Genomic DNA, 25,660 nt, shown 5'->3' with positions numbered 1-25,660 from the left:
AGCACAGCCCACTGATCCAGTTTCTTGCTGCCCTCTAGTGTGGATGGGACAGCCCAGGCCTGCTGTCACTTGTCCCCCTCCCCACGTGTCCCCTTGGCCACCTAGGATGCTGCGTCTCAAATGGGGACAGCTGATGAGATGCTCAGAGCCCTGACAGACAGGGTACCAGAGAGCATCACCTCAGCACCCCAAAATCCCAAATAATGTGGCTGCAAGATGGGCACCATGGCACGGACCAGTGACACCGGGCATCACCTCCTGCCCCACGGCACGGCAAGGCCGGGTTTGATGGGGCTTGGAGCAACCTGGACTAGTGGGAGGAACTGGAATGAGAGGAGCTCTCCAACTCAAACCATCCTGTGATTCCATGGGAATAGAATCCCTGGTGGGATACAGGATGCAGTGTTTCCCTACGCTGGGAGTACCAACCACCAAGAGGGGCTGCTGGGCATGCGTGGCCACCCATGGCAGGAGGGTTAGAGAAACTGAGGCACACACCAGGGCAGCCAGGCTTACTGAGCTGGAAATGTCCCTCTCCCACCTTCCCAGCACCCACCTCGACTGCAGGGAGCCCAGCAGCAGGAATGCAAAGGCAGGGCAATAAAAGGGAGCGTTATCAAGCGCCAGCAGAGCTGACAGCTCAGGGAGGAGAGCAGGGAGGGAGGCAAAGGAACAGAAAGGGAAAAAAAAAAAAAAAGAAAACCCCACCCTTAACCCCGAGATCACTTATCATTCAGGCTGCATCACGCATCTAGAAAGCGCAGACACAAAAATGTAATGTCATAACATTCGCAGTTCAATAACCTTTGCTTCACGAGACGGCTTGAACTGTCAGAGGAGCTGGAAGGTAAATATTTCAGCGCCCAGGCACTGAATGCAAAGGCGTGGGGAGGGGGTCGGCCTCGGCTTCCCCGGCTCGCCTCGACACGTTCAAATATCCCCCGCCGTAAATCCCGGCCGGCGCTGGGGAAAGGCCGTGGCGCGGATAAAATACGAGCAGATATAAAGCCAGACACCTTTATTGTTCGGCAAAGTCCTCCAACAAGTTATGAACCCGCAGCTTGACCCTAACCCATCATCTTGTTATACAGCGGAAACAAAGGCAGCGCCGGGAGCCGGGGCTGGAGCGGGGCAGGATGCGGGTGGGAAGGAGCAAAACCCAGCCTGCCTCCTCCACGGGGGATGTATTTGGGTGTAATTCATCCCTAAACCCCACATCTACCACGCTCCGGGCTGCCTGTGGGGAGCAGACCCCGTGTTAGCCCCTTGAAAGGAGCCTCCCTGCCAGGTTCAAGGGTACAGAATTCCCCAGGCCAGGGTTAACAGGAGGAGGACCCAGCCAACGCCGGTTAACCAGGACGGCTCGTGTGCCATGCGGGCAGGAGGAAGGAGATTGCACAGCCAAGGAACAACGGCTGCAGGGGGGGGCGGGTGGCAAAACACTGAGGGACCTGAAGGGGACCAGAGGGATTTCCCAACTGGGAAAATCCCCCGAACACCACTGGCAAGATGCTGCGCACGCAGAGGTACAGCATGGCACAGCGGGCAGCGCCAGGCGGCTGCACAGCACAGCCAGCAGCGGCCTGGCGCCCAAGCCACGCTGGCAGGAAAAAGCAGCGCCCAGCAGCTTGCACAAACCCCGCGCTGCGCCCACCTCCCCGCTCCAACTGCGCGCCGCAGCTGGGCACAGCCGGAGCCACCTGCCTGCAGCCGGGCTGGCTCTGCCCCGCAGCGCTGGGGAACAGCAGCGCCAGCGCTCACAGCCCGGGGGGAACCACACCAGTGCCAAGCTGGGAGGGCCTCGAAGGTGGCACGGCCGCGGTGAGGAACAGTTAAACGGCCCCCGCCCGCTCCTTGGGGCGTGCGGCAACAGGCACCGTCGCACCCTGCCCAAACACCTGCTACCGCCGCGCTGGCACGGGGCGAGCGCCCGGGGCGGGCACGGCAGCGGCGGCGGCGGGGAGCACGCCAGGGCCCGCAGCGAGAAGCGGCATGTCTGCGCTTGGCAGCACAACACAGAGCAGGTGACAAGCGCGCCGGCGGTCGCTTTATTACAGGAAGCGAGCACGCAAGCATCTGACGCCGCGCTGCCCGGAGAGAAAATAAAACGCCTCCCCTTCCCCTGCCATTAGCAATCCCTCTGCGGGCGCGGGAGAAGGGCCCCCCGGATGCGGGGGGGGTGAGTGGGTGCCCGGCTGTAAAATGATGGCTCGGCGGTGTCCCAGCTCAGCCTCCCCCCTCCGCATCGCTCCCAAGGGCGAGTAAATCCCGAGGGAGTAAAATTACGTGTGTGTGCACAAACGTTATTCCTCGGCAAACACTCCCCGAGACGACAAAATCGGCCGCCCCCTGCCCCCGCTCCCGCGCCGCCCCGCTCCTCTGACCCAGCAATTAGAGGCAGGCATTAATATTTAAATATTGCCAGCTCGGGAGAAGGGAAATCAAATAAAACACGCCAGCGTGCCGGCAGCACATCCAGCTCCCGCTCCATCGGCCTCACGGAGGGTGCTGTGCCACACTGCCGGGGACACCAGGGTATTGATGTGACACGGGGAACAAATCAGGGTGAGCAAGGAGGCAGGGAGCAGCAAATGGTGGGGGATGCTCTCGCCTGCTCAGCTGGGGGGGTTTCAAAGGAACCCCAAACCCCTGGCTGACTGTGTTTTGGGGTCCCCAGCCACCAAGCACCCCGCCTGCAGGGTGCTGGGGACGCGCACATCCAGGCTGTACCTCCACCCCCATCCCCCGGGAGTCACCCCCGCGGGCGCTCGGAGGCGGCGCTGGCCCAGCAAAGAGGATTTACTGCTCAACGCAAGGGGCTTTAGAGGCAATAACTTTCCCTCCTCTTGACTTAAATGGATTTGAAACTTCAAAAAGGATCGAGGGGGCAGGCTGCCAAGCGGCCGCCCCCAAGGGCTGACCCCGCAGGGGGCTGGGGCGGCCGAGGGGGGGCTGCGAGCCCGGCCAGGGCCAACGGCCGTGGCAGATAAGGGCTGGGGGGGCCCAGAAGGCCCCGAGATAAGGCGGCCGCCGTTAGGGGCGCGGGAGCTCCGGGCCGCTTCCTCCCGCCCCGCGGTGCAACCGCCGGCGGGCAGCGGGGTGCCGGGCTGGGGGGACCTGGCGGGGGGACGTGGGGTGTGAAGCACGGGGCACGGCGAGGGCCGCTTCAAGGGCGATCCCCCTGGCAGCACGCCCGGGCAGGCGGCTGCGGGCCAAGCTCTGAGCCGGCCGCTGTTTCTCGGGGCTCTGCCGGGCTGCCCCACAGCCCCTCGGGGGCACCCAGCACCCCACAAAGGTGGGTGAGGCGCCCCAGCACTGCCGGCTGACGGCGGTCTGGGGTGGGTGTCCTCACGGGGCCGTGGCGGCAGAGGCCATCTGCTGCTGCCCGCGGTAAAGCCAGGCCTTACAGCCGGAGCTGGCGGCAGGGACGGAGGTGTGACCCGTGGCACCGTGCCCTGATGCGGGGGACAGCACCACCGCCTCCCACACGGCTGGCACGGGCACAAACCCCCCCCAGGAACAGCCCCTGCAGGCCTCAACCTCCCACGGGCCGGACAGCAGGGTGAGGGACAGGGCTGGGAGGCCGGAGCAACCAACAGAGGAGCAGCGATTAAAACTAACACCCCCTCCTCAAGCCGCCCCCCCCCGACCTGTACCACTGCCCCAGCCACTGGCGTGCCAGGACGGAATAAACTGTCCCGCGTCCTTCGGCACTCCCCCTGCACCCCCCGGCAGCCTGGCCCCCCGCCAAAGCCACCATCTCCTCGCTGCAGCTCCCTGCCCTGCAGCCAGCACCGGCCAGAACAGGCCCCGTGTGTGTGTGTGCGTGTGTGTTTGTGTGCGTGTGCACGCAGCAGCGGGACGTGCAGGCACACGCACCCCGAGTGCCCCCAGCCAGGGGTCACCGCGCCCGGCACGCAGCGCTCGACACCCTGGGGTTGTGCAACGCTCACACGCTCAGACACACGTGTGTGCTCACAGCCAGCCAGCCCCCCCCCAGCACACCGAGCCCCCGGCCCCGTGGGCAGCCCTGCCAGGCCGCCGTGGCCGTCACACGCCCCGGCAGGTCACACAAACAGGCACACGCAGCCGGGCGCACGCTGGCCTCGCTCACACCCACAAACCACACGGGCTCACCCCGGTGCTCGCCGGCGCACGCGCGCCCGCGCAGGAAGAGGCGCTGGCTTCCCGCTGCCTTTTCCCTCCATTAACTCCCTGCCTGGATCTGGAGCCCGCTCCTGGCCCGGCGGGCACCCACCCCACAGCTCTGTGCCCTCAGCCACGGCAGGAGGATGGGGGTGAGGATGAAGAGAGCAGGGCATTCACCGCTGCTGCTCCAAGGGCTGGCAGCGGGCGCTCGCCCAGGGCTTGGGGACAGATGCTACCGCTGGGCCGCTCGATTGACAGATGCCACCCACTGGGGACTGGCACCCATGTCACCATGCAAAGCAGACACGGGCACGGTGAGCCGGCAGCCTCCGGGCAAAGGGCACGGCAGGCAGCACAGGCAGGGCTGGAAGAGCCAGGATGGAGCAGGGCAATAAAGGTGGAGGCAGGCGAGACGCCGGGGCCGCGGCATCACCCCGGCACAGGGTGCAGTGCCCGGGCTCCCCGCGTCCGGCTCAATCAGCAACACGGTCCCTCCCCAGCTCCGGCAGTCCTGGGTGTCCAGAAATACGGATATACGAAAGCGGCGGGTGGGTAAACTGAGGCACGGCCCCACGCTGCACCCTGTGTGCCTGCATCAAGAGAGGGACAGGCAGCAAGGCAGGGAGAAGGGCCAAGGTCAGGGCCACGGGTGCCCTGCCAGCCATGGGAAATGACCCCAAGGGTCTCTGGAATGTGGGTCATGGGGACTGAGCACCTCAGCTGGCCCCAGACCCTGAGGCCGCAGAACCCAGAGGGTCTCATCTCCCCACAACATTCCCCAGCTGGATCCCCAACTCCAAAGCAACCTCCATTTTCTGCACCATGGGGTCCCCCAAGGCCAGGGTGACCTCTGTCCACAACACCACGGGGCACCTGAAGCTCGGGGTGACCTCTGTCTCCCCCATGATGGATACCCCTGCACCAGGGTGACCCCCACTCCTCACACAACAGGGACCTCCAAGCCAAAGGCAACTCCATCCTCTGGGCCAGTGTCCCCCTGCCTCAGGGTGACCTCCATCCCCCAAACAGCAGTGTCCCCCGAAGCTCAGGGTGACCACCACTCTCTGTATCATGGGGTCCCCCAAGTCCGGCGTGACGTCAGTCTGCACACAGTGGGGTCCCCTAACTCCAAGGTGACCTCCATCCCCCACATCACAGGGACCCCCCAAGCCCAGGGCAACCATGGGGTCTCTCAACCCCAGGGTGACCTTGGTCTCCCAAAACACAGGTTCCTCCAGACCCAGGGTGACCTCTGTTCCCCTTACAGCGGGGTTCCCCAACCCAGGGTGACCTCCATCCCCCACACCATGGATTCCCCCAAACACAAGGCGACCTCTGCCCCTTAGACCACGAGGTCCCCCAACTCCAGGGTGACCCCCACACACCAAACATCACCGACCCCAAATCCCAAGGCGACCTCCACCCCCTGTATCACGGGGGTGACCTCCATGCCCCACACCACAGCGTCTCTCAGCCCCAGGGTGACCTCTGTCCCCCACACCATAGGGTCCCCCGGGTGACCTCCATCTCCCACGCCAGACCCCCCCAGCAGAGGGGCTGGAGGGGATTGCGAGCGGCAGGATCACACCGAGCCCATCCCACCCCTCCAGCACAGCTCCCACCCGAGCGGGGGTGGGGGGCGAACCCCGCTGCCCCCTCCCCACGGCGCTGGTGGGGGGAGCGGGGGTCACTCACCCGCGGGCCGCGCCGTCCAACGGGGGCTGCGCTCCTCCATGGGCAGCGCGGGGAGCGGAGCGGAGCCGAGCCGAGCTGAGCCGTGCCGAGCCTTCCCCCGCCGCTTCCTGCTTCCCTCGGCGCCCGCCCGCCGCCCCGGGAGCCGCACGGCTGGAGCGTGACTCACCGGGGGCCGGGCCGGGCCGGGCAGGGCAGGGCAGGGCAGGGCGGCGGGGGCGGGCACGGGCAGCGAGGCACGGGGAGCTCCGAGAACAGGGAGGATGGGGCAGGGGGAGGAACCCACCCACCACCCCACCCCCCCCCCCCATCCGGGACCACCCCCCAATTCACCGGGAATTGGGGGTTCCCCCAGCGCGGGGTGTCTGTCCCTGTGCAGCAAGAATTAGGGTGGTGGGGGTGTCACTCCTGATCACGGCGCACGGGTGACCCCTCGCCAAATGCAGAAGATGGGAGGATGCCTGTGTCAGGCACCGATGGGGGTGAGGGGTTGGGGTGGGATCCAGGCCTTTAACCCCCAGCCCAAAACTGCTCCAAGATACCCTGGGGCTCGGGGGTGCCAGCGCGGTCCAGCACAGTGAGCACCCAGGGCGGTCCTGAGCCCAGACCCTGTGGAAATAAGGGGTGTTCCCCGGGCAGCCCCCTCGGGGTACCCCAATGCCCCTGGCACCCCCTGCACCAGGCGTGGGAGAGGGAACAGCGCTGTCCCTCCCAGGTGGGGATGGTGGCGGTCACCCCTGTGCCATCCCACCGTCGCCTGGGCTTGGGGACACCAGTGACATGAGTGGGGTGGGGCTCAGCCCACTGGCACAGGAGGAAGTTGCCCATCATTCACCGGCCACACCAGTCGGCTCCACGTGCCGGACAGGCTCAGCTGGCCCGGACAGGCCGGACCCCCGCCTCCCTCGGGAAGGAAGGAGGCTTCGGTGAGGAATCTCCTCCTGGCACTGCCAGCCATGAACTGGCACCCCTGCAGGAGGAGACACAGGCCATGACAGGGACACCCAGCCGTCCCCAAACAAACTGCCGCACCACCACACACACGTACACAGCCTCCCAAATCCCTTCCAAGCTCACCCTCGTCTCTGCATCCCCTCCATCCTCCTCCTCTTCCTCCAACAGGCCCCAGTGCCCGCCACGGCGGTGCTGCCGCGGCGCCGCTGCTGCCCGCCACCCCCCCCAGTCCTCCTCGTGCTTCCTCCCCCCCAACTCCCTTTTCCCGTTCTATTTTAAATTTTTATTGCATTCTTTTTAAAGAATACAGAGGAACAAATGCCCTTATCAGCAATTCTCACAAGGTATAAAGAGCCGCTTTTATCTCCTGCCTTTACTAATCTAGAGCGAGCCAATGCCTGTTAATTTTTTAATTTTCCTGGTGAATGCGTTTGCGGTTCCGGCAGCATCCATCCGGACACGCGCGCAGGATCCCCTCGGCATCCCAGCCCAGCCACCTTGGCATGGGATTGACGCCGTGCTGGCAGAGCAGTTTGCCTCATGGTTTGGCAGCCACAAAGGGGTTTTGTGCACCGGGAAGTCCCGTGTGTCACACGAGGCTCAGCAGGACACCCCGGCATGTGTCACCACCCCCGAGATACGGAGGCGCTCCCACAGATGGCTCTGCCTGGCCACGGGGAACGCCGGCGCTGTGGGTCCCCGTGCTCGGCACAGGGATAGATCCCACGCCAAGCTGTCCAACTGTTGTTGTCACCCTCTGCTGCCGAGGTCCCCGCGGGGGCAAAGGGGGGGTCACCCCTGTGTCCCCCCTCAGGAAGGGACGCAGCGCAGGCTGCCTGCGCAGCAGGGCTGGGAGCGCAGCAGCCGGACGCGGCGCGCAGATGAGATGTGGCAGGCGTGTAACAAGCCATTAGTCACTGTCACCTTTGCCCGGCAGCCACTGGCAGGGTAATAAATCCCGGGCTGACTCCAGCAGGCCCGTTCCAGGCCACGGCTCCCAGCTTGCCTCCGCGCCCGCCACTGCCGGCTGGGCTGTGAGCAGCTTGTAAATGCATCCCGGCCCCCACCCCCCGAGGGACACAGCGCTTCACGGGGTCCCCAAACCGCAGCCAAATCCCTGTGGGGCTGATCCGTGGGTGACACGGGCCGCTGCGTTCCTGAGAAGAATCCTTCTTAGGGAATGTGAGGGGTCACAAATCCCCACCGCCAAGCAGCCCCCTGGCTCTCCCTGCCCGCCCCAGCTTCCTGCCCCGCTGCACCTTGCGGTTCCTGACTCTCCCCAGCCCAACGCCAGGAACCGGCATCGGCGGTTGTTACCGGATCAAAGGAGCCTGGCATGGCCCAGCACAACACGGCCCGGCGCGCCCGCCGGGAAGGGCTGGCAAACCAGCCGGGCCAGGGAGGCGGCAGGCGGGAAGCACGCATGATGCCTCTCCTAAAAATGCTGCTGCTCCTGACGGACGGGGCGGCCGAGTCCCTGGAGCCGCGGTCCATCCCAGCCCCGGGGGCCCCCCCGGCTCCCCGGCACAGCCAGCCCAACACCGCGGCTCTCCCTGGCGCCCACGGCCTGACTCACGGCCCCGGGCATGGCGGGCAGGGACCGCGGTGCTGTTGGGGGTCACCTTCCCGGCGGGGCTGCGGGTGTTGGATCCCAACCCCAAAGGGCTGGGCGCGAGCCTTCGCCGGCAGTCCCAAGCGGCACATCGGGCTGACGGTCACCCCGCAGCGGGACAGGGGACATCCCTTGGGAACGGCAGCCTCCTACCCTCCGGTATCCCCTCCCGCATCACCTACTTGTGGCTCCAGCGTCCGTGACCTCCGCATCCAAAGGCGTCCGCTGGCCGATGTCCGGGACGGTGCTGCCCGTTCCCGGGCTCTCCCCGGCGCTGGCCACCCGGTGCCGGGACTCACCGGCCGCAGGCTTGGTGGCGGCTGTCTCCAGGGACGAAGAGGACGTCTGGAAGAGAAGCAGGACAGAGACTCAGCGCCGTCGCCTCTCCCGGCCAGAGCAGCGCCAGCCCGGGTGGGGGGCACGGGGGGAGGTTCGGGGAGCACAGACACAAGATGCTTTTGTTTTCCTGCCGGCCGGTGCACGTGGCCGGCGCAGGAGCCGCACGCCAGCCCGCGCCACGGGGCTACAGCTGGATCCGGCCGATGGCTCCCAGCACAGCCAGACAAGAAAGGCTGCAGGGGGGGTGAGGACATGAATCAAAGCGGCGTCCCCTCGCCCGCCGGCGGCAGCTGGCCGGTTAGGCAGCTCCCGATTACTCAACCGGGCAGTGTTTACTCGAGATCAACAACCCCCCATCGCCTTCCCTGCCAGGCAGGCGAGGGAAACGTGCTGCTGGGATGGGGATGGCGTTCCCCCTGTGCCTTGTTTGGGGACAGTCCCCCTCCTCCTCGACCCCCGGGCGCTGCTGTGGCCCGGGGTTTGTTGTAGCTGTCACCCTCCTGCCCGGGCACACAGCTCGGGCTGTCACCGCTGCTGTTCAGCTTTAATAAAGCAACAGTCGGTGACACCACGCTCGTCCCAGAACTGTTGTGCCCCCTTGGGAAAGACACACGGACAACCCAGGTTCACAGGATGCCGCGCCCGCCCCGGGCACGGTGGGATGCAGGTGACCTCCCCCCGCCACAGGTGACATCCATTTTCTCAGGATCACTCCTATAAACACGGAGCTGGATGCTTTGCTGAGAAGCCCTCAGACTCAATGAGCCACGCACACGAGCGGACGTATAAATTTACCGTTTGCTTCCTGGAAAGGTTTAATTTATGGAATCCATATGGCAGCGCCGCACAACCGCGAGCGCTTGGCACATCCCGCGAGTCCTCGAGTGCCACCACGTCCCAGCTCCAACTGGCGGGGTGCCACAGGCTGCCCCGGTGATGGCGGGATGCTCTTGTCTTTCCCAGTGATTAACAGAAGGTGACTTTCACAGCGGGCAGGGGACAAGCCCAGGGATCAGCCCCCAGCCCTGACAGCTCGCTGTGGGATCCCTGGAGGTGACACGGGATGTCTGAAGGGCGAGGCCGTGCCACCGCTCCTCCTCCCAGGACAATGCCACCGGCAGCAGCAGGCAGCAATCCCTCACCTGTGGGCATGGGAAAAGGCCGGGGCACACTTTGATACCCGGAGCAACTGATCATTAATTAGCATTAATCACTCCCCATCGTGCATCACAGCAGCATTGGGCAAGACACAGCTGGGAAGTGCCAGACCAGGGTCTTGGTGGGGAAAGTGGATTTTGACAGCTGGGCCAAGGCTGGCACCCTCCTGCTCCTCAGGGAGCCCCCCACACCCCAACTCACCCCCCAACCCACCCAGCAGCCCCACAGCACCAGCAGCCCCCCACCCTCCTCTCTATCTTCCTGCCAAGGATGCTGAGATTCAAAGGCACCAGAGATGGGTCCCACCTGCCCAAGGGCTGCCGGGATCCCACCCCTCCCTCACCACCCATGTCCCCCGGGACCCCCAGGCTCCGCACGGAGCACCGGCCGCCTCCTCGCTTTAACTTCACCCTGCGCTATCTGTCAGCAAATCATCCCCGGTTACACAGATAAGGAATAATTGATGCAAAGGAGCCATCTGTTTGCGAACACGGAATATCTGCTCAATTAGGAGGGATCTGTCCGCCCAGATAAAGCATGGCGGCAGCCCCTCGGAGCGGGGGCCTTCCTCCCCAGCCACGTCCTCAAAGACTCACCCCCAATTAGGGGTGAGCGGGTTGATTTGGGGGTTAATTTCCTAAGCAGCACCCTGAGGTGCTCAGGAAGAGGCTGGGAGGGAAGGGTGCTCTGCCACCCAGCGCTGAAATTTGAGGGGAGAGCTGGCAGATCCCCCACGCCCCACTGTGATGAAGCTCAGCTCCCCCTGGCTCTGGGAGATGTTTATCCCACATCTTTCCAGGGATGGAGAGAGGGGACCAGGATCTGCTGAATGGTGCTGAGCCAAGGCCAGCCTGCCGGTGACATGCAGATGGACAAGCCTGAAACAGCTCCCAGGACTGAAACAGCTCCCAGGACACACACAACAGGGATCAGGGACACAGGGCACAGCCTCAGGCACAGCCAGGTCAGGGGTAGGTGTGCAGCGAGGTGACAGCAGTGTGACATCGTTATGTGATGCTATTAACACGGGAAGAGTGGAGCTGGCACACGGGCCAGCTCCACAAGTGGCAAAACCATGGGGAAAAGGCTCCAACTAGAGCTGGCGGGGGTGGCCCCATGGCATGGCACCCCTTGGTTCTTGGTATGAAGGGTGTGGAGAGCTCAAAACAGAGCTGGTGGCCCCTAGGGACAGGCACAGAGGCACTGCCAGACCCCACATCAGCCGTGTCACACCCGCGCCCCACACCACCAGCACGGTGCCCAGGGCAGGCAGCGTGGCAGTGCACGGACAGAACGGCACCGAGGGCAGGGGATAGCGTCCCCATATCCAGTGTTCCCACTGTCCCCAGTGTGTCCCTCCCCGTTCCTTCTGCCGCCATCACCGGGCTAAACACCCGCTCTGCCCCCAGCTTTGGGATGGCAGCGGCGGAGCGGGAAAGCCAAGGGCAGGAGGCCACGCCGGCACACTTCCTGTGCCTCGGGGACACCCAAAAAAAAAACCCCTGGCTTCCCCATTCCGCCTCGCCCGCCGCCGGGACGGGCTGCAGCGCGCGCAGCGCCGATGCCGCCCACGGAAACGCCGCCCACGGGAATGCCGCGGGCACGGCAAAGCCCCCGCCGCATCGCCCCAACCTCCACCCTCCCGCCTGGCAGCGCCCCGGAAAATCCCTGCGCTGCCAGCAGCCAGGGCACCGGGGGTGGATGCAATCTTTGGCTCTCGGCTGGCGTCGCCCCGGCAAGGCGGGCACGGAGCCCGGCCAGCACCGGCGCGGCTGCTCCGGTAACGGGGTTTGGCACAGCGTCGATGCCAGCTCCCGTGAGCGAGGAAGGGATGAGGTGAGGAGGATTTCCCAGCACGGAGGAGCCGCATCCTGAGCTCCCCAGGGGATGCGGAGAACACTGGCTGTAAGGCCTGGGGATGCAAACCCTCGCTGTCCCCCGGCTCCCCCCAGGCCTGGGAGGCGGCGCTCAGGATAAAAGGTGTTTTTGGAGCGTTGAGGGCTGCAGGAGCAGACTCCCCCCGGTTCCCTTTGTCGCTGAGGCCCTCAAGCCCCCCGGCTCCTGCTGGGGCTTTATCAAAGCACAGCCTCTGCCGTGCGTTCCCCCAGACGGTTCCAGCTGCTCTTCCCTCCAGGAAGCCTCTGCCCTTCCCATCCTTGTCCCAGCAGTCTGAAAACAGAGGGTTTTCCCACAAGAGCAGGCTGGGGTGCCCCTGGGGAGCCGGGGTCCCTGCTGGTGGCACGGCTTGGCCCCTGATGGGTGCCCACGGGAGGGGTGGTGGCTGGGCCCATGCATCTCCGCTGTATTTAAAGTTTCTCAGCCGTGTTTGCTGGCAGAAAGTTGGAACCTGCAATTACAGCTGTGCTAACTCCTCATTAAGGAGGGGATGGGGGAAGGAAAAAAAAAAAAAAAAAAAAACACCAAAAAAGGAAAGAAACAAAAGGCTGCAGACTGAGACACGGCTCCCTTAACCCTTCCCAAGACGGGGATGTGGCCCCCCCCAGGAAATTCATACAGCTGGGAGGGGATGTGTCACAGCGGCGGCAGGTGACACCGTGCACCGAGGGTCTGCCCATGAGCATCGCCGCCCGCCCGGATGCCCGCTCCACATCCCGGTGCCGGTGGCGCCCGCGTGGGCACAGCCGCGGCCGTTTGTCGCGGCGGGGCTGCGGTTCCCCCTCGCTCTCCAGCAGCGACGCCGCGACGCCTGCTCCAGGAGCCCACACAATATGTTCGCACTCATCTCGCAGCTGCCCCCAGACAGCCCGAGGTGCCGCGCGGGCCGGTGTGCGCCAGCAGAGCCGCGACGTGCCGGAGAGCCCGGGCGGGAAACTGGCACGGATGGAAAGGGCTGGAGACTGTGGTCAGGCTGGATGCCACGAGGGCAGGAGAGGCTGGAAAACACTACTGCCATGGGCAAGGCATGCACCATTGCCCCCCCCATGCACCGGCACACCCCCTGGCTGAGCCCTGGGAATGGCAGGCAGGGGGACGGGCCTGGCTGTGCCCCCCGTGTGTCACTGCAGCCACCCTGCCCCACACGGAGCAGGAGCTGGTGCAACACATGGGGCGAAGCACATCCCCCCAGGACCCCAACCCCAGCCAGGGTCGGACCCTGTGGCCACCCCAGCGTGACCACAGCCCCCCAGAGGTCCCATCCCTGGGCACCAGCAGGTCCCTGCGTCACTCTCCAGCCCCCCCCCTCTCCCCCCGTGGCGACACCACCTCAGCGCCGCGGCCGCAGCGGCTCTGACAGCAGCTAACGAGCTGCAGGCAGCAATTTGGGTTATATATAGCCCCAAAGTGACTGCATCTAATTGCTCCAGCGCACACCGGCCCCGCCGCGGGGTCCGGGTGCTGGGCGCGAGGGGACAGGGTGAGCGGCACGTGTTCAGCCCCCCTTGTCCCTGCTGTCACCCCGTGTGACCCCCCCGGGCACCCTGAGGCTGGCGGGGGCACAAGCATCACCCCATCCATGCAGGCCGGCCCCGAGGAGCCGGGCTGTTCCCGGCGGCTTTGTGCCGGGCCATAAGCGGCTTTGGCTAAAGCCGCCGTCCCAGCCCGTCCCAGCCAGGGACCCTAAGGAGCTTTTGTCCCCTCTCATTAAGGGGTTTCGACCAGGAGGCCACGGGGAGCAGCACCCAACACCCCCCCCCTCCGCGAAACCTGCGGGCTCCGGGCCAGCTGCTCCGGCAGCCCGGGGAGGGAGGCACGGCTGGAGGCAGGGAGGGAAGGGAAAGGAGGGAGGTGCTCCCTTTGTGGCAGCCCCCATCCCCTCGCAGCAGCTGCCAGGCGAGGCGGCGGGCGCGCAGATGCGGCCGGGGGAGGTGCTGTGTGTGTGTGAGTGTGTGTGAGTGTGTGTGTGTGAGTGTGTGTGAGTGTGCAGGGGGGGTCCCCCCGCAGCGGCTCCCCACGCCGCCGGGGCAAGCGGCGGCCCCCGGCCGCAGCCGCCGGCGGGGCGGGGAGGGGAGCGGAGAGGGGGGAGCCGGAGCCGAAATTGTTTGCCAAGCTTCCTCGAGACGGCACAATGGAGGGCGCGCAGGCGGATCCGGGGTCAGGGGTGAGAGCAGCAATAAGTGGTTTATGCCTTTTGTGAAGAGGCTGAACTGACAGCTCGCTGGATTAACAAAGACGTCCTCTGTTCCCGGGCAGGTCATGTGGAAAGCGCTGCGCCGACCCCTGTCACTTCTTTTTTTTGCAAGAACAGACATTTGTTCGCCGGCGAACAGGGAGGTGATGGAGGGGGAGGCGGGGGGCACGCTGCCGGCCCGCTCCCGGCTTTTCCTCGAGCTCCTCGGGGGTTCTGGGCGTGCGGATCTGCGGCTGCTCGCCGCTCCGGCAGCCCTGGCCACGCCGTGCCACCTCCCGTGCCTCAGTTTCTCCAGGTTGTGGGAAGAGCCGTGGCTGGTGGGGATGTCAGCACCTCCACCCCGTGCCCGGGCAGTGCTGTGTTCCACAATGCTCCACGTCCACACGGAATTCCCCCCGTGCTCATCCTTCCGTCAGCCCAGCCCCAGGCTGGCCGGGCAGGATGGGACCCGCATCCTGGCTCGGTCCCTGTCCCACCGTGGGGACGCACATTTCTACCTCGTGTTTGCCAGTCCCTGCCAGGCCAGGGAACGTTCCCTTCAGCCTCTTTTCAAGGCAGGGAAACTGAGGCAGGGGAGGATGCGAGCATCCCGCCCGTGCAGGGACAGCAGCACTGCCACTCCTGGTCCCGGCCCCGCGGGGAACAATCGGCCTTTTCAAATCCGCAAGGATTTCCTCAAGGTTGTGCAGCACAGAGCCCTGGCTGTCACCGTCAGACTCCAGCGTTAACAGCCGCAGTGCTGCCACTGCACACGGGGACAAACCGCCCTGCCCGGGGCAGTCACTGTCACCCCCTGGCCTCGGCGTCCCTGCAGCTCCCACCTCCCTCTGTCACCACACCCCAGCCCTGGCTCTCGGCCCCCTGAGAGCACGGGGCCCACGGCTGGGATGGGAGGGATGCAGCTTGGTGTCTGCCCCCCAAATCCTGCTGAGACCCCACAGGACACGCAGCTGCTCAGCCCCTGCTCCCCATCTCCGGGACACCACACCCCAGCACAGCTCACCCACCTCCAGCTCCAGAGCTGCCGGGCAGTCTGTGACCACTGTCCCCTCCCCGCCACCCTAAATACCTGCCATGGGAACCGGAGGCTGCCACAAGGGGCTTTTCGCTCCGGAAAACCCCACCCACCCCACAGCGGCTCATGTTCTCGGGACATTCCCAACACGCGTGCTCAGGGGTAAACTGAGGCAGGGAGGAGCAGCTGGCTGAGGGGACACATCTGGGCGTCCCCATCCCTCTTGGAGGGGGACACGTCACAGCAATCCCAGCGAGGGCCGGGCTCCGGCTGGGCGATCAGCTGGGCGTTAAATCCTCAATCCGTGCCCCTCGATCCGCCGTGCGTCCCCCTTCTCCATCCCGCGGGCAGCTTAGCGCCCGTTCCCGGCTCCCGCCTGCCATCTAAAGACGGACTTACTGCCAGGCCCGGCGCTGCCTTAAGCCGCAGATTAAACGTGAACCATCTGCAAGGGGAAGCGTTAATGCAGGATAATACCTGCCACGCACACCCCGCCGTGTCACCCGCGCCCCGGGCCGGGTGGGCGCGGAGCCCCGCGGGTGGCATCGAGTCCCTGAGCGGCACCGCATCCCTCCACGGGGATCTCGAGGCTCTGCACATGATGTTCCCGTCCTCCTGGATGTCCCCATCGTCCTTGCTGTCCCCTCCTGGCACAGCCCCTGCACACCCAGCCAGCTCCCATCTCACCGGCCCGTGTCCCCCTCTAGGGCTGCCACCCCAGGCAGGGGACACCCAGGCACGAGTGAGGGTCCAGCCATGCCCCACCTGGTTAATTACTTTAAGTGATTAATGTCTCTTCATCAGGGCAGCAGATTAGACCCTGCAGCTGGGAGATGTTTTCCCTCACAATCTCCTCCCCCAGGGGACAACATGGGGGGGTCGCCCCACTGTCCCCATTTTTAGGGAGCAAATCGCACCTCCCCAGCCCCAGAAAGGTGTCCTCTGTCCCCCCCAGCCTGGTGAAGCCCCCAGGAATGCCCAGACCAGAGGCACCTGGGGCCATGGGGTCACCCAGGCTGTCCCCAGTGCCGGTGGGGACAAAGCTGGGCTGAGCATCGCAGGGAGGTGTTCCTCTGCGGGGAGATTCCCAGGGGGCAGTGAACCCCAAAGCTGGCTGGGGGAGGATGAGACACCTCCTGCCAGCTCAGCACCCCAATGAATTACACGGGATCACAAGGCCCCGCTCAGGTCGGCAGGGAAAGGAGCCAGGGAAGATTTCCACCAGCCAGCCCACTCCTGATTGAGAATTTACGGCCAGGATCCACTATGGGCTCAGCAATTAGCGTTGGGACGCTGAAAACCTGGCCGTTGGCACTGACGGGATGGAGCTGGGGTATCGATGGTGGCCCCCCCAGGAGGGGTACAGGGGGCACTGGGGTGACCCAGCAGCACACCAGAGGAAAGCTGGTAGCCCAGCATCCCATCCCAGCCTGCTGCTCCAAGACCAAGTGACACTGCGGGAATGTCCCAGGATGAACAGAACCCCCCCCGAACCTATTCACCTAAAGACAAAAATCCCCCTGGCCCTCCCTTCACAGCCTGGATGCTGCATCCCAGGACGCTGAAGCCCTGGGATGCCCGAGCATCCACCCAGCTGTGCCCGGGCAGCCCTCTGGCCTTGACGGCTGCCATCAATTTCCCGGGGTCGGGAATGGCAGGGCCGGCTCCCCGGCAGACCCAGCCTCTGCTCCGTGGCTGATTACATCCCTGCCCGTGCCCCCCTCCTCGCTGTCTGCCTCCTGCCTCCGTCTGCTGCCTGGTTTTACGAGGGCCATTTCCAAGAGGTCGCTGGAAATAGATTTTTATCACCTCGTGATAAATATCGTTTATGGTGACATTACTGCTCCGAGCAGCCGTGCAGGGGAAGGGAGGAGAGGCAGGCGGACGCCCCGCTCCCAGCCCCAGCTCCACAGGGCACCGGCTGGGCCCCTCCTTGTCCCTGTCCCCCATTCCTGGAGGTTCGGGCAGCACCATCCATCCATCCATCCATCCATCCATCCATCCATCCAGGCGGCAGGAACAGAGGGAGCTGCATCATTAGCCCCGCGCGCCATTAAGCACTTAAAAAGCCATAGGAATAAGCCGCGCCATTAGCTGGCAAGCGAGCTGGGAGGCGAGGGACGCACGGAACCAAGCAGGGAGCAGGGAATGTCACCACCCCGAGGGCTCCCGTGTGCCCAGCAAGCGGGGGCAGATCCTCCCCCTCCCGCACACACACAGCTCCAAGGTGGAAAACCAGGGGCTTTCAGAGCTGACACATCGCTCCTAACAAGGGGTGACGCCACTGGGCGCCTCTCCAGAGGGACTTTTCGGCACGGTGGGGAGAACCGGCTCCTCGCTCGTGCCCTCCTCTGCTTTAGGGGCTGGAGCTGGCAACGGAAACCCGGGGAGGAAAAAGCCGCGGCTGAGCTGAGAACTGCAAACTCACGACAGCGGTGGCCCCCGCGTGTTGCAAGGCTGCCCGGAGGTGACCCGGGTCCTGCCCCGGCCGAGCCCGCAGCAGGGACAGCTGCCAAGCCGTGCCCACAGGCAGCTGCCTCTGGAAAAGGGCACGGCAGCGGGCAGGGCGCCAGGGCCCAGCCGCTCTCTGCGCCAGCCCCGCCACACACAGCGCCGGGCACCGGCCACCCCCGGGGGGAACAAGTGCCCCGTTCACCGGCGCCAAGGCGAGGCGGTGCCACCTGTGGGGACACGGGCACAGCCCCCCGGGAGCCAGAGCTGGGGCGCAAAGCTGCAGCAAAACTGCGCAGGCAGCAAAGAGCAACCCTCGCCTGCAGGCAGAGCGCGGCACTGCCGCCCCGTGCCAAGAATCCTGTTTGCTCTCCCCAGCCCTGGCACAGCCTCCCTCGGGCAAGCCGCCTCCTGCCCCACTGCCTCAGTTTCCCCAGCTGGCAGGGATGGTGGGGCACGGGCAGGGGGTGGGCCGGCCTGGGGGGGGGGACCCCAGCCTCGTGTTGTGACACAGAGCTGTGGTGGCTTGTTTGGGAAGGGACCCCCGGTGTGGGGCTGGGGATTTGTACGGGGACAAGCACGGCCAGACGGCAGCACTGGCCATCCGGCACGGTGGCGTGAGCCCTCCGCAGCTCCCCACACGTGGTGGGCAGAAAACAACACCAAAAGGCAGCAGTCCGGTCGCCCTGATGGCACGTGGGGCTGCATGGGGACAGCCAGCCCCACGTGCAAGGAGGAGGAGCGCTGGGGTGTCCACTCTGCTCCCTCTCTGCTGCCAGGACAGGCGCCTTGGACATGGACTGCCACCCCCACGTCACCGCCCGCGCCAGCAGCTGGCACCGTCCCCTGTTGCCACATCCCACCTTTCGGCTCCCTAAGCCAGCGCATCCCCTTGGGGACAGGGAGTCCCCTGTCCAACAGAGTCTCCGGAATGCCAGGCTGTGCTGCCTGCAGAGCCAGCTGCCCCCCGTGCCCATGAAAGGAGATTTGTCCACCTGCCGAGCGGCTCGGTGACCCCGGGTCCAGCTCCTGCCACCACCTCGTGGCTCCTGGCACGCAGCAGGCAGCACAGCCTGGCAGGGCCACCTCGCTGGCGGTCGCGGTGACCTTACACCGCTGCCGGAGCGCTCCGAGCCCGGCTCTTGGCCCAGCACACGGCTCCTCCGGCCAAGGCAGGCTGGCGGCTTGGCACCCACCCTCCCGCGGCGCGGGCGGCCGCCCTCCTCACCCTGGGCTGGCAGGGAGCAGCAGCGGCAGCTGCGGGAGGTGCGGACGGACAGACGGACAGCGCGAGCGCGGCCCCCCCGGTGCGCCGCCCCGCGCTCTGGGGTGCGGGTTTGGGCACGCCCTGCACAAAGCGCAGGCTGGGCCACCCCACGGGCCAGCAGCATCTCTCACAGGGGGGCACAAATCCCAGCTCAGCACCCCGGCAGAGCACCCAGGGGTGCCCCCATCACCCACAGACGGAGCTTCGTGCTGCCGGCAGCCACGTGCCCCAAACCCTTCACCTGCTGCGCCCCAGGAGCCAGACCTGAACCCCCCCCCAAAGGGTGGGCGCATGTGCTGCAGCCCCCAGGCTGGGGTGCCCCTTCCATGCACCCCACTAGGGCTGTGTATGGGCCTGCTGGGGTGTGAAAAATAAAACATTTTACTACTCAAAAAGGAAAAAAGAAAAAAAAAAAAAATAGACACGGAAAAAACGGGAAGTGCAGGAGTCACCTGGCGGCACCACACAAAGTTTGCAGCAAGTTCCACAAAGCCCCCCCAACAAGCACCCGCCGCAGGTTGGGGGCTCGCAGGGGTCACCCCACTGTGCCCCCACACCCAAACACACCCAGCAGAATTAGGGGGGGGACACACACAAGACACAAGAAGTCAGGGGGGCCCAGGGTTTATCCCCACAAAAATGCTGGTGGGGCGCCCGCCTCAAGGGTGGACAGGGGGTGGGAGGGGGGCGCAGGCAGGGATTGGGGGTACGGGGGGGGTTCAGGCAGGTGAGGGGGTAAAGAGGGGTGGGAGCATCCAGGGAGGGCTGGGGACATTTAGGATGGGGCTGGAGGGGTACAGGTGTGAGGAGGGGACAGGCGGAGAGGAGGGAGAGGTGCAGACGGGGTGTAGGGGGGTACAGGGATGGGATGGGATGGGATGGGATGGGATGGGATGGGATGGGATGGGATGGGATGGGATGGGATGGGATGGGATGGGGGGGTACAGGTAAGCCCGGGGTGGGGGACACACAGTCGGAGGGGAGGGTGCAGGCAGCTGCCTGCCCTGCACGTACCTGCGGGGCGCGGTGCGGGGCGCGGGCGGCGCGGTGACCCCGGCGGAGGCGGCGGGAGGAGGCAGCGCCGCGCACACGCACACGCGCGATCACATCCCGAGCCGCCGGCGAGAGGCGGGGGACACACGCACACACACACACACAAACGCACACGCACTGCTGGGGGGGCTGTGGTGAGCTTGGGGGGGGGTGTGTCAGGGAAATTAATAACCGAGAAAAAGGCACTTACCCCCTCCGCGGGGCTCGCCACCGTGCCGCGGGGGTGGCTGGAGGGTGGCGCTGGCAGGGGAGGGGAGAGGAGGAGAGGGGAGGGGGGGATCAAAGGATTGGGGGGGTGGGGGGGGGGTCTCGCCAGCCCCCGCTGCCTGCCACAACAAAGAGCCAGACACAACAAAAGCAGCATATGGCCAGAGCCGCGCGGGGCTGTAAATTAAACATAAAGGGAAGATTAGATAATTAATGAGCGCTCCCGGGCCGGCCCCGGGGGAAGGGGAAGGGGCGGGGGGGGGGGGCTGCCTGCTGCGGGGAGCCCCGAGCCCCCCGCCCAGCCCCGGCGGGGAGGGGGCCGGGGGGCACCTGTTGGGAGGGAGGATGGGCAGCGGCCGGGCCAGCCTCGCCAGCTGCTCCGGGGCGCAGCCTAAGAGGATTAGCGGGGGCATCCCGCCCCCGGCAAAAGGGCTTGGAGCGGCAGGGCTGGGGGCGGGGGTCTCTTGAATCCCCCCCACGTGCGGTGCCGCCTCTGCCCCAGCCTCGGGCAGCATCCCGGGGAGGTGGGCTCAAATCCTGCATCCCTCCATCCCTCCCGGCAAGCATCCCGGAGGGGGACTCGCATCCTTCATCCCTCCATCCCTCCCGGGCAGCATCCCGGGGGGGTGGGCTCGAACCCTGCATCCCTGCATCCCTCCCGGGCAGCATCCAGGGGGGGTGGGCTCGAATCCTGCACTCCTCTACCCCTCCCGGGCAGCATCCCGCGGGTTGAGCTCGAATCCTGCATCCCTCCGGAGCAGCATCCCGGGGGGTTGAGCTCGAATCCTGCATCCCTCCATCCCTCCCGGGCAGCATCCCGGAGGGGGACTTGCATCCTTCATCCCTCCATCCCTCCTGGGCAGCATCCCAGGGGTTGAGCTCAAATCCTGCATCCCTGCATCCCTCCAGAGCAGCATCCCAGAGGGGGACTCGCATCCTTCATCCCTGCATCCCTCCAGAGCAGCATCCCAGAGGGGGACTCGCATCCTTCATCCCTCCATCCCTCCCGGGCAGCATCCCGGATGTGGACTCGCATCCTTCATCCCTCCATCCTTCCATCCCTCCCGGGCAGCATCCCAGGGGTTGAGCTCGAATCCTGCACTCCTCCATCACTCCCGGGCAGCATCCCGGGGGGGGACTCGAATCCTGCATCCCTGCATCCCTCCGGAGCAGCATCCCACAAGTTGGGCTCGAATCCTGCATCCCTGCATCCCTCCGGAGCAGCATCCCGCGGGTTGGGCTCGAATCCTGCATTCCTCTGCCCCACAAGCACGCAGGGATCCAGGCACAGCTGAGTGTGTCCCCCCTGCCCGTGTCCCCACTCCCAGGCAGGGAAAGTGGCTCCTGCTCCGCCAGCAGCACAGAGCCCTTTGGAATGCCCCAAATCCACCCTGCCAGGCAGGAGGGGAAACCGAGGCAGGATGGGGGATACTGAGGCAGAAAAGGGGAAAACAGGCAGGAATGGGGACATCGAGGTAGGAGAGGGTGCAACTGAGGCAGGGAGACGGAAAGAAAGGGGAACTGAGGCAGGAGGGGGCGAGTCCATGCTGGTGGCTCAGAACTGCGTGGGGACAAAGTGGGGCTGTCCCCAGGCACATCAGCACCGGCACGTCCTGGCGGGCGCCCCGGGAAGGGGCTGCCAGAAAGAGCGTCAGGCTCGGCCCGGCCAGGGGAAGGAGTTAATCCCATTATTGGCAGGCTCACAGATGGTGGCTGCACTATTCCCCTGCTTAGCAGATTGAACAGATCAGGCAGCAGGGAGGGAAGGAGGTGGGGTGGGATCGCTCCCCCCGCCTCCAAACACCCACAGAACGGGGCTGCACCCTGCACCCCACGAGAGGCTGTGAGCACCCAGGGGTGCTGCCCTGCTCCCCACTGCGCCCCTTGCCGATATAAATCCATCCACTCTGCCCTGGACAAGGGGCAGCTGACGCAGCAGGGGACTTGGGGACACCTCTGCTGTCCCCACGCCAAACCTGCCACCCCCCAGACTCCCCGGGAGGTCAAGGACCGGGTCCCGTTGTCCTGGCTCGGGGACATTTAAGCAGCTGCTCCCGAGGCATCAGCAGCCGGGGCTGGAGCCCGGGATTAGGGAGTGTGGGAAAGGGCTGGCAGGAAGCCAGGGACAGAGAGGCTGGAACGTCCTGAGCAGCGAGGACAACCGAAAAGGGATGGAGGGAGGGACAGAGGGAAGGATGGAGGGATGACAGGAGGGCGGGAGGGACGAGGGAAGGAGGCAGGGAGGGAAGAGCAGAAGCCGACAGCTCCTCACCCCCCGCCACAGCAGCGTGGAACCCCAGGAGCCCAGCCAAGCGCCTCCATCCCCTCCACGAGCTGGCCAGGCCTCAGCGACCTCCACCCCACAGCCCCCCCAGAGACCCCACACAAGCCCAGAGGCCAGGTCCTGGTGGCTCCCAGCCCAGTCCCAGCGGGCAGGATGAGGCCACCTCCCAAGCAACGCTGCCCGCAAACACTGCGCCTTTGATTCTGCGGGGCGAGCGGCGGTGCCCAGCCTGGCACCCCGCAAAATAACCCCCCCTGGCCACCCACATCAGCCCCCCACATCCCCCCCCAGCGTGGGGAGGGCACAGGGTGTGACATCCCCTCGCAGGAGGCACGGAGCCAACCATGCCGGGGGTTGCCAAGGCAATGGCAGAGTGGGAATCCGGCTGGAAAAGGTTTGGGATGCAATCCCGCGGGGCTGGGGGGACAGCACACCAACGGGAGATGGGTTGGGGGAACCCTGGCACACCCCCCAAATTCCAGCCCAGGCAGGGAATTGGGATGTAGCCACCCCTTGGCCCCGCTGCTCAGCATTGGTGACCCCGTGCCGGTCCCCACACTCTCATCTGGAGGGTCTCTGCAGATCTGGAGGTGCAGGAACGTGAGCACTGCAGTGAGCACGGCCACAGCACCCCAAAACCAGCTCAGCTGAGGGAATCCTGGCCAGAGACTGATCCCCAGCAGGAGGGGACAACCCCAGAGCGCTGGGGACACCAGGGGGTACCGAGGGCAGCGGGACAGCCCTGGTGGCATCGTGTCCACACTAGAGCACGGGGTGGAGCCCAGGGCAAAACCCCACAAGGTGAGAGCCGGCAGGAGGGAGGGGCAGGCTGCTCCTCAGCCCGTCAGGCCTCAGTTTCCCCCGGCATTCCGGCCTTACGGCTGCAGGCAGGATCACCAGGGGCGGTTTCACCGGTCCCTGCCCAGCCCCACGGCTCACCCAGCCCAGGGTGACAGCGCTGCTTCCAAATCCGACCTTCCAGGGACCCACCCCGGCCACTGGCACAGGGGGGCCACATGGGCAGCGCCCCTCCCTAGTGCCACTCCTTGCTCCAGGCACCGGCCAGCTCAGGAACATGCTCGTGCCTCGAGAGCGGGGTCAAAGCCCTGGTAAATCACTCTGGGAGACCCCCAGCTCCTGCCTCCACCCCACCCCAGCACAGGGCTCCCCAGAGCTCAGCATCCCCCTCTGGAAGCTCAGCCCAACCCTGCTGCTCCCACAAACCAGGCGGGTGCTGAGCTGTGGGGATGCTCAGCCACCCCCAGCTTTTTTTGGGGGAGGATCCCCCCCATTCCCAGCTGGCAGTTCCCATCCATTCCCCATTCGGGATCTGAGGATCCATCAGCTGGGAGCAGACAGGTTGAGGCTGGGAGCTGCCTCCCGTGCCAGCCCAGACAGGCTCCCGGGGGACTAATACCGGCATGTAAATATTAGATACTTCTGTCTCCTCTGAGGCCAATTACACAAATCGTGGCAGCTCCCGCAGGACTCTCTGCTCCTACTTACTGTATCATCATTAACAGCTTATTAGAGAACAGCTGCTCCAAGAGGGGGAAACAAAAAAAGGAGAAGCCAGCAGGAGAGGTTGGAAAGAGACTGGCACGGAAGGAGGATGAGGAAGCGTGACCTCCATCCTCCCCCAGCGCTCAGGGACACCAGGAGCATCAGCCCCGTGGTGGCACCGGTGTGCTCGGCTCTCTCTGCCAGCCCAGCGGCAAACCGGTCCAGAACTCGCGGTGGGATCTGCTGTGGGATTCCCAGAAGGTGCTGCAAGGGGACGCAGGGATGGGCCTTGCTGGTGTTGGACTGGGAGGTGGCTCCAGGGAAAGCAGGAGTTGGGGTGAAGTCACCAAAGCAGCCTGGCACCCCTCTGCCTGGCGTCTTTTGGGGCTGGGGGGGGGGTCCCTTCACGTCCAGAGGGAGGATATTCCTCAGCCTGTGGGTGCTGGGATGGGAGGACAGGAGGTTTAGGATCAGCTCCCCAGCACAACCCAGCCTCCCTGTGGGGTGGAGGCGGGGGGACACGCATTCCCTAAACCGACCACAGCATCATTAAAAGGTGCAGCTAATTGGGAGCCGGACACTCCTTGCCCTCCTCCCGGTCCCCCAGGGGTGTCAGCAGCCAGGCTGGGATGGCGGGGGGGGGGTCTCTCGGGGCGCCACGACTCTCCACCCTTCCCGCTCCCTCCGAGCGCAATTTGGCACCGCCAATCCCGGCGCCCCCGCGGCCACCGGGGTCCCCAGAGGGGTGGCCGGGGGCAGGTGTCCCCGCAGGGAGCCGTGTCGCCGCGAGGATGTCACGACATGCTTCTGGTGCACTCTAGCGTCAGGCAGCATTAATGCATTGCTGGCAGCGGGCAGGAGCCGCGCAGCTGGACACGGGCGTGGGGACGGACACCTGGACACGGGACAGACAGCTGGACACGGGCGTGGGGACGGACACCCGGACACAGGACAGACAGCTGGACACGGGCGTGGGGACGGACACCCGGACACGGGACAGACAGCTGGACACGGGCGTGGGGACGGACACCCGGACACAGGACAGACAGCTGGACATGGGCGTGGGGACGGACACCCAGACACGGGACAGACAGCTGGACACGGGCGTGGGGACGGACACCTGGACTCGGGACAGACAGCTGGACACGGGCGTGGGGATGGACACCCGGACACGGGACAGACAGCTGGACACGGGCGTGGGGAGGGACACCTGGACACGGGACAGACAGCTGGACACGGGCGTGGGGACGGACACCTGGACACGGGACAGACAGCTGGACACACACACATGGGGAGGGACACCTGGACACAGGACAGACAGCTGGACACACACACGCACGTGGGGAGGGACACCGGCACAGCCACCAGACCTCCCCTTGGGCAAGGGACACGGGCACCAGCTGCACCCCACCCCAGCTGGGGCGGCTTTGCTGGGCTGGTGTCCCACCCCGGGGACACTGAGGGGGCCGGTGTCCCACCCCGGGGACACTGAGGGGGCCGGTGTCCCACCCTGGGGACACTGAGGGGCCAATGTCCCACCCTGAGGGGACAAACCTCGCCAGGCAGGGGCAGATGCTGTGCGGAAGGGAGAGGGAGCGGAGCTCCCCAGGGCTTTGGGGGGCCGGCGAGGCAGCAGCTTCCCGTCTGATTGCTAATTATCCTCGTTATTCCGTGTCAGACACTTTATGAAGCACCGGAGTGATTTGCTCTTTCCCTGTAATTAGGCACGTCGCAATTACCGTCTAATTCAAGTTCAAGCTCCGCGTCCTCGCGACCTTCCCGGCCCCAACGCCACGTCCCTGCTCGTCTCCCCGGGGCCCCCCTGGTGTCACCTCTGCCCCCCTGGTGTCACCTCTGCTTCTCCAGAGAGGACGGGGGCACCGAGG

General features: G+C 65.6%; 1 protein-coding gene across 5 annotated transcripts in view; it reads right to left on the bottom strand.

Annotated features, from left to right (window-relative positions):
- The window catches only part of GSE1 (Gse1 coiled-coil protein), a 102,295-nt gene that overhangs the window by 58,115 nt on the left and 18,520 nt on the right, over window positions 1-25,660 (bottom strand). For all 5 annotated transcript variants that reach the window (XM_058422115.1, XM_040075541.2, XM_040075543.2 and 2 more), the window contains exon 2: window positions 8,590-8,752. Coding sequence is in view for 4 of the 5 variants with exons in the window: in XM_040075541.2 (XP_039931475.2) it covers window positions 8,590-8,752 (163 nt within the window). In the remaining variant the exon portion in view is untranslated. The remainder of the gene's footprint in view (window positions 1-8,589; window positions 8,753-25,660) is intronic.

The sequence above is a fragment of the Hirundo rustica genome, chromosome 11, assembly GCF_015227805.2.
Source record: "Hirundo rustica isolate bHirRus1 chromosome 11, bHirRus1.pri.v3, whole genome shotgun sequence".
NCBI lineage: Eukaryota > Metazoa > Chordata > Aves > Passeriformes > Hirundinidae > Hirundo > Hirundo rustica.
This window is presented reverse-complemented; position numbering and strand designations above follow the sequence as displayed.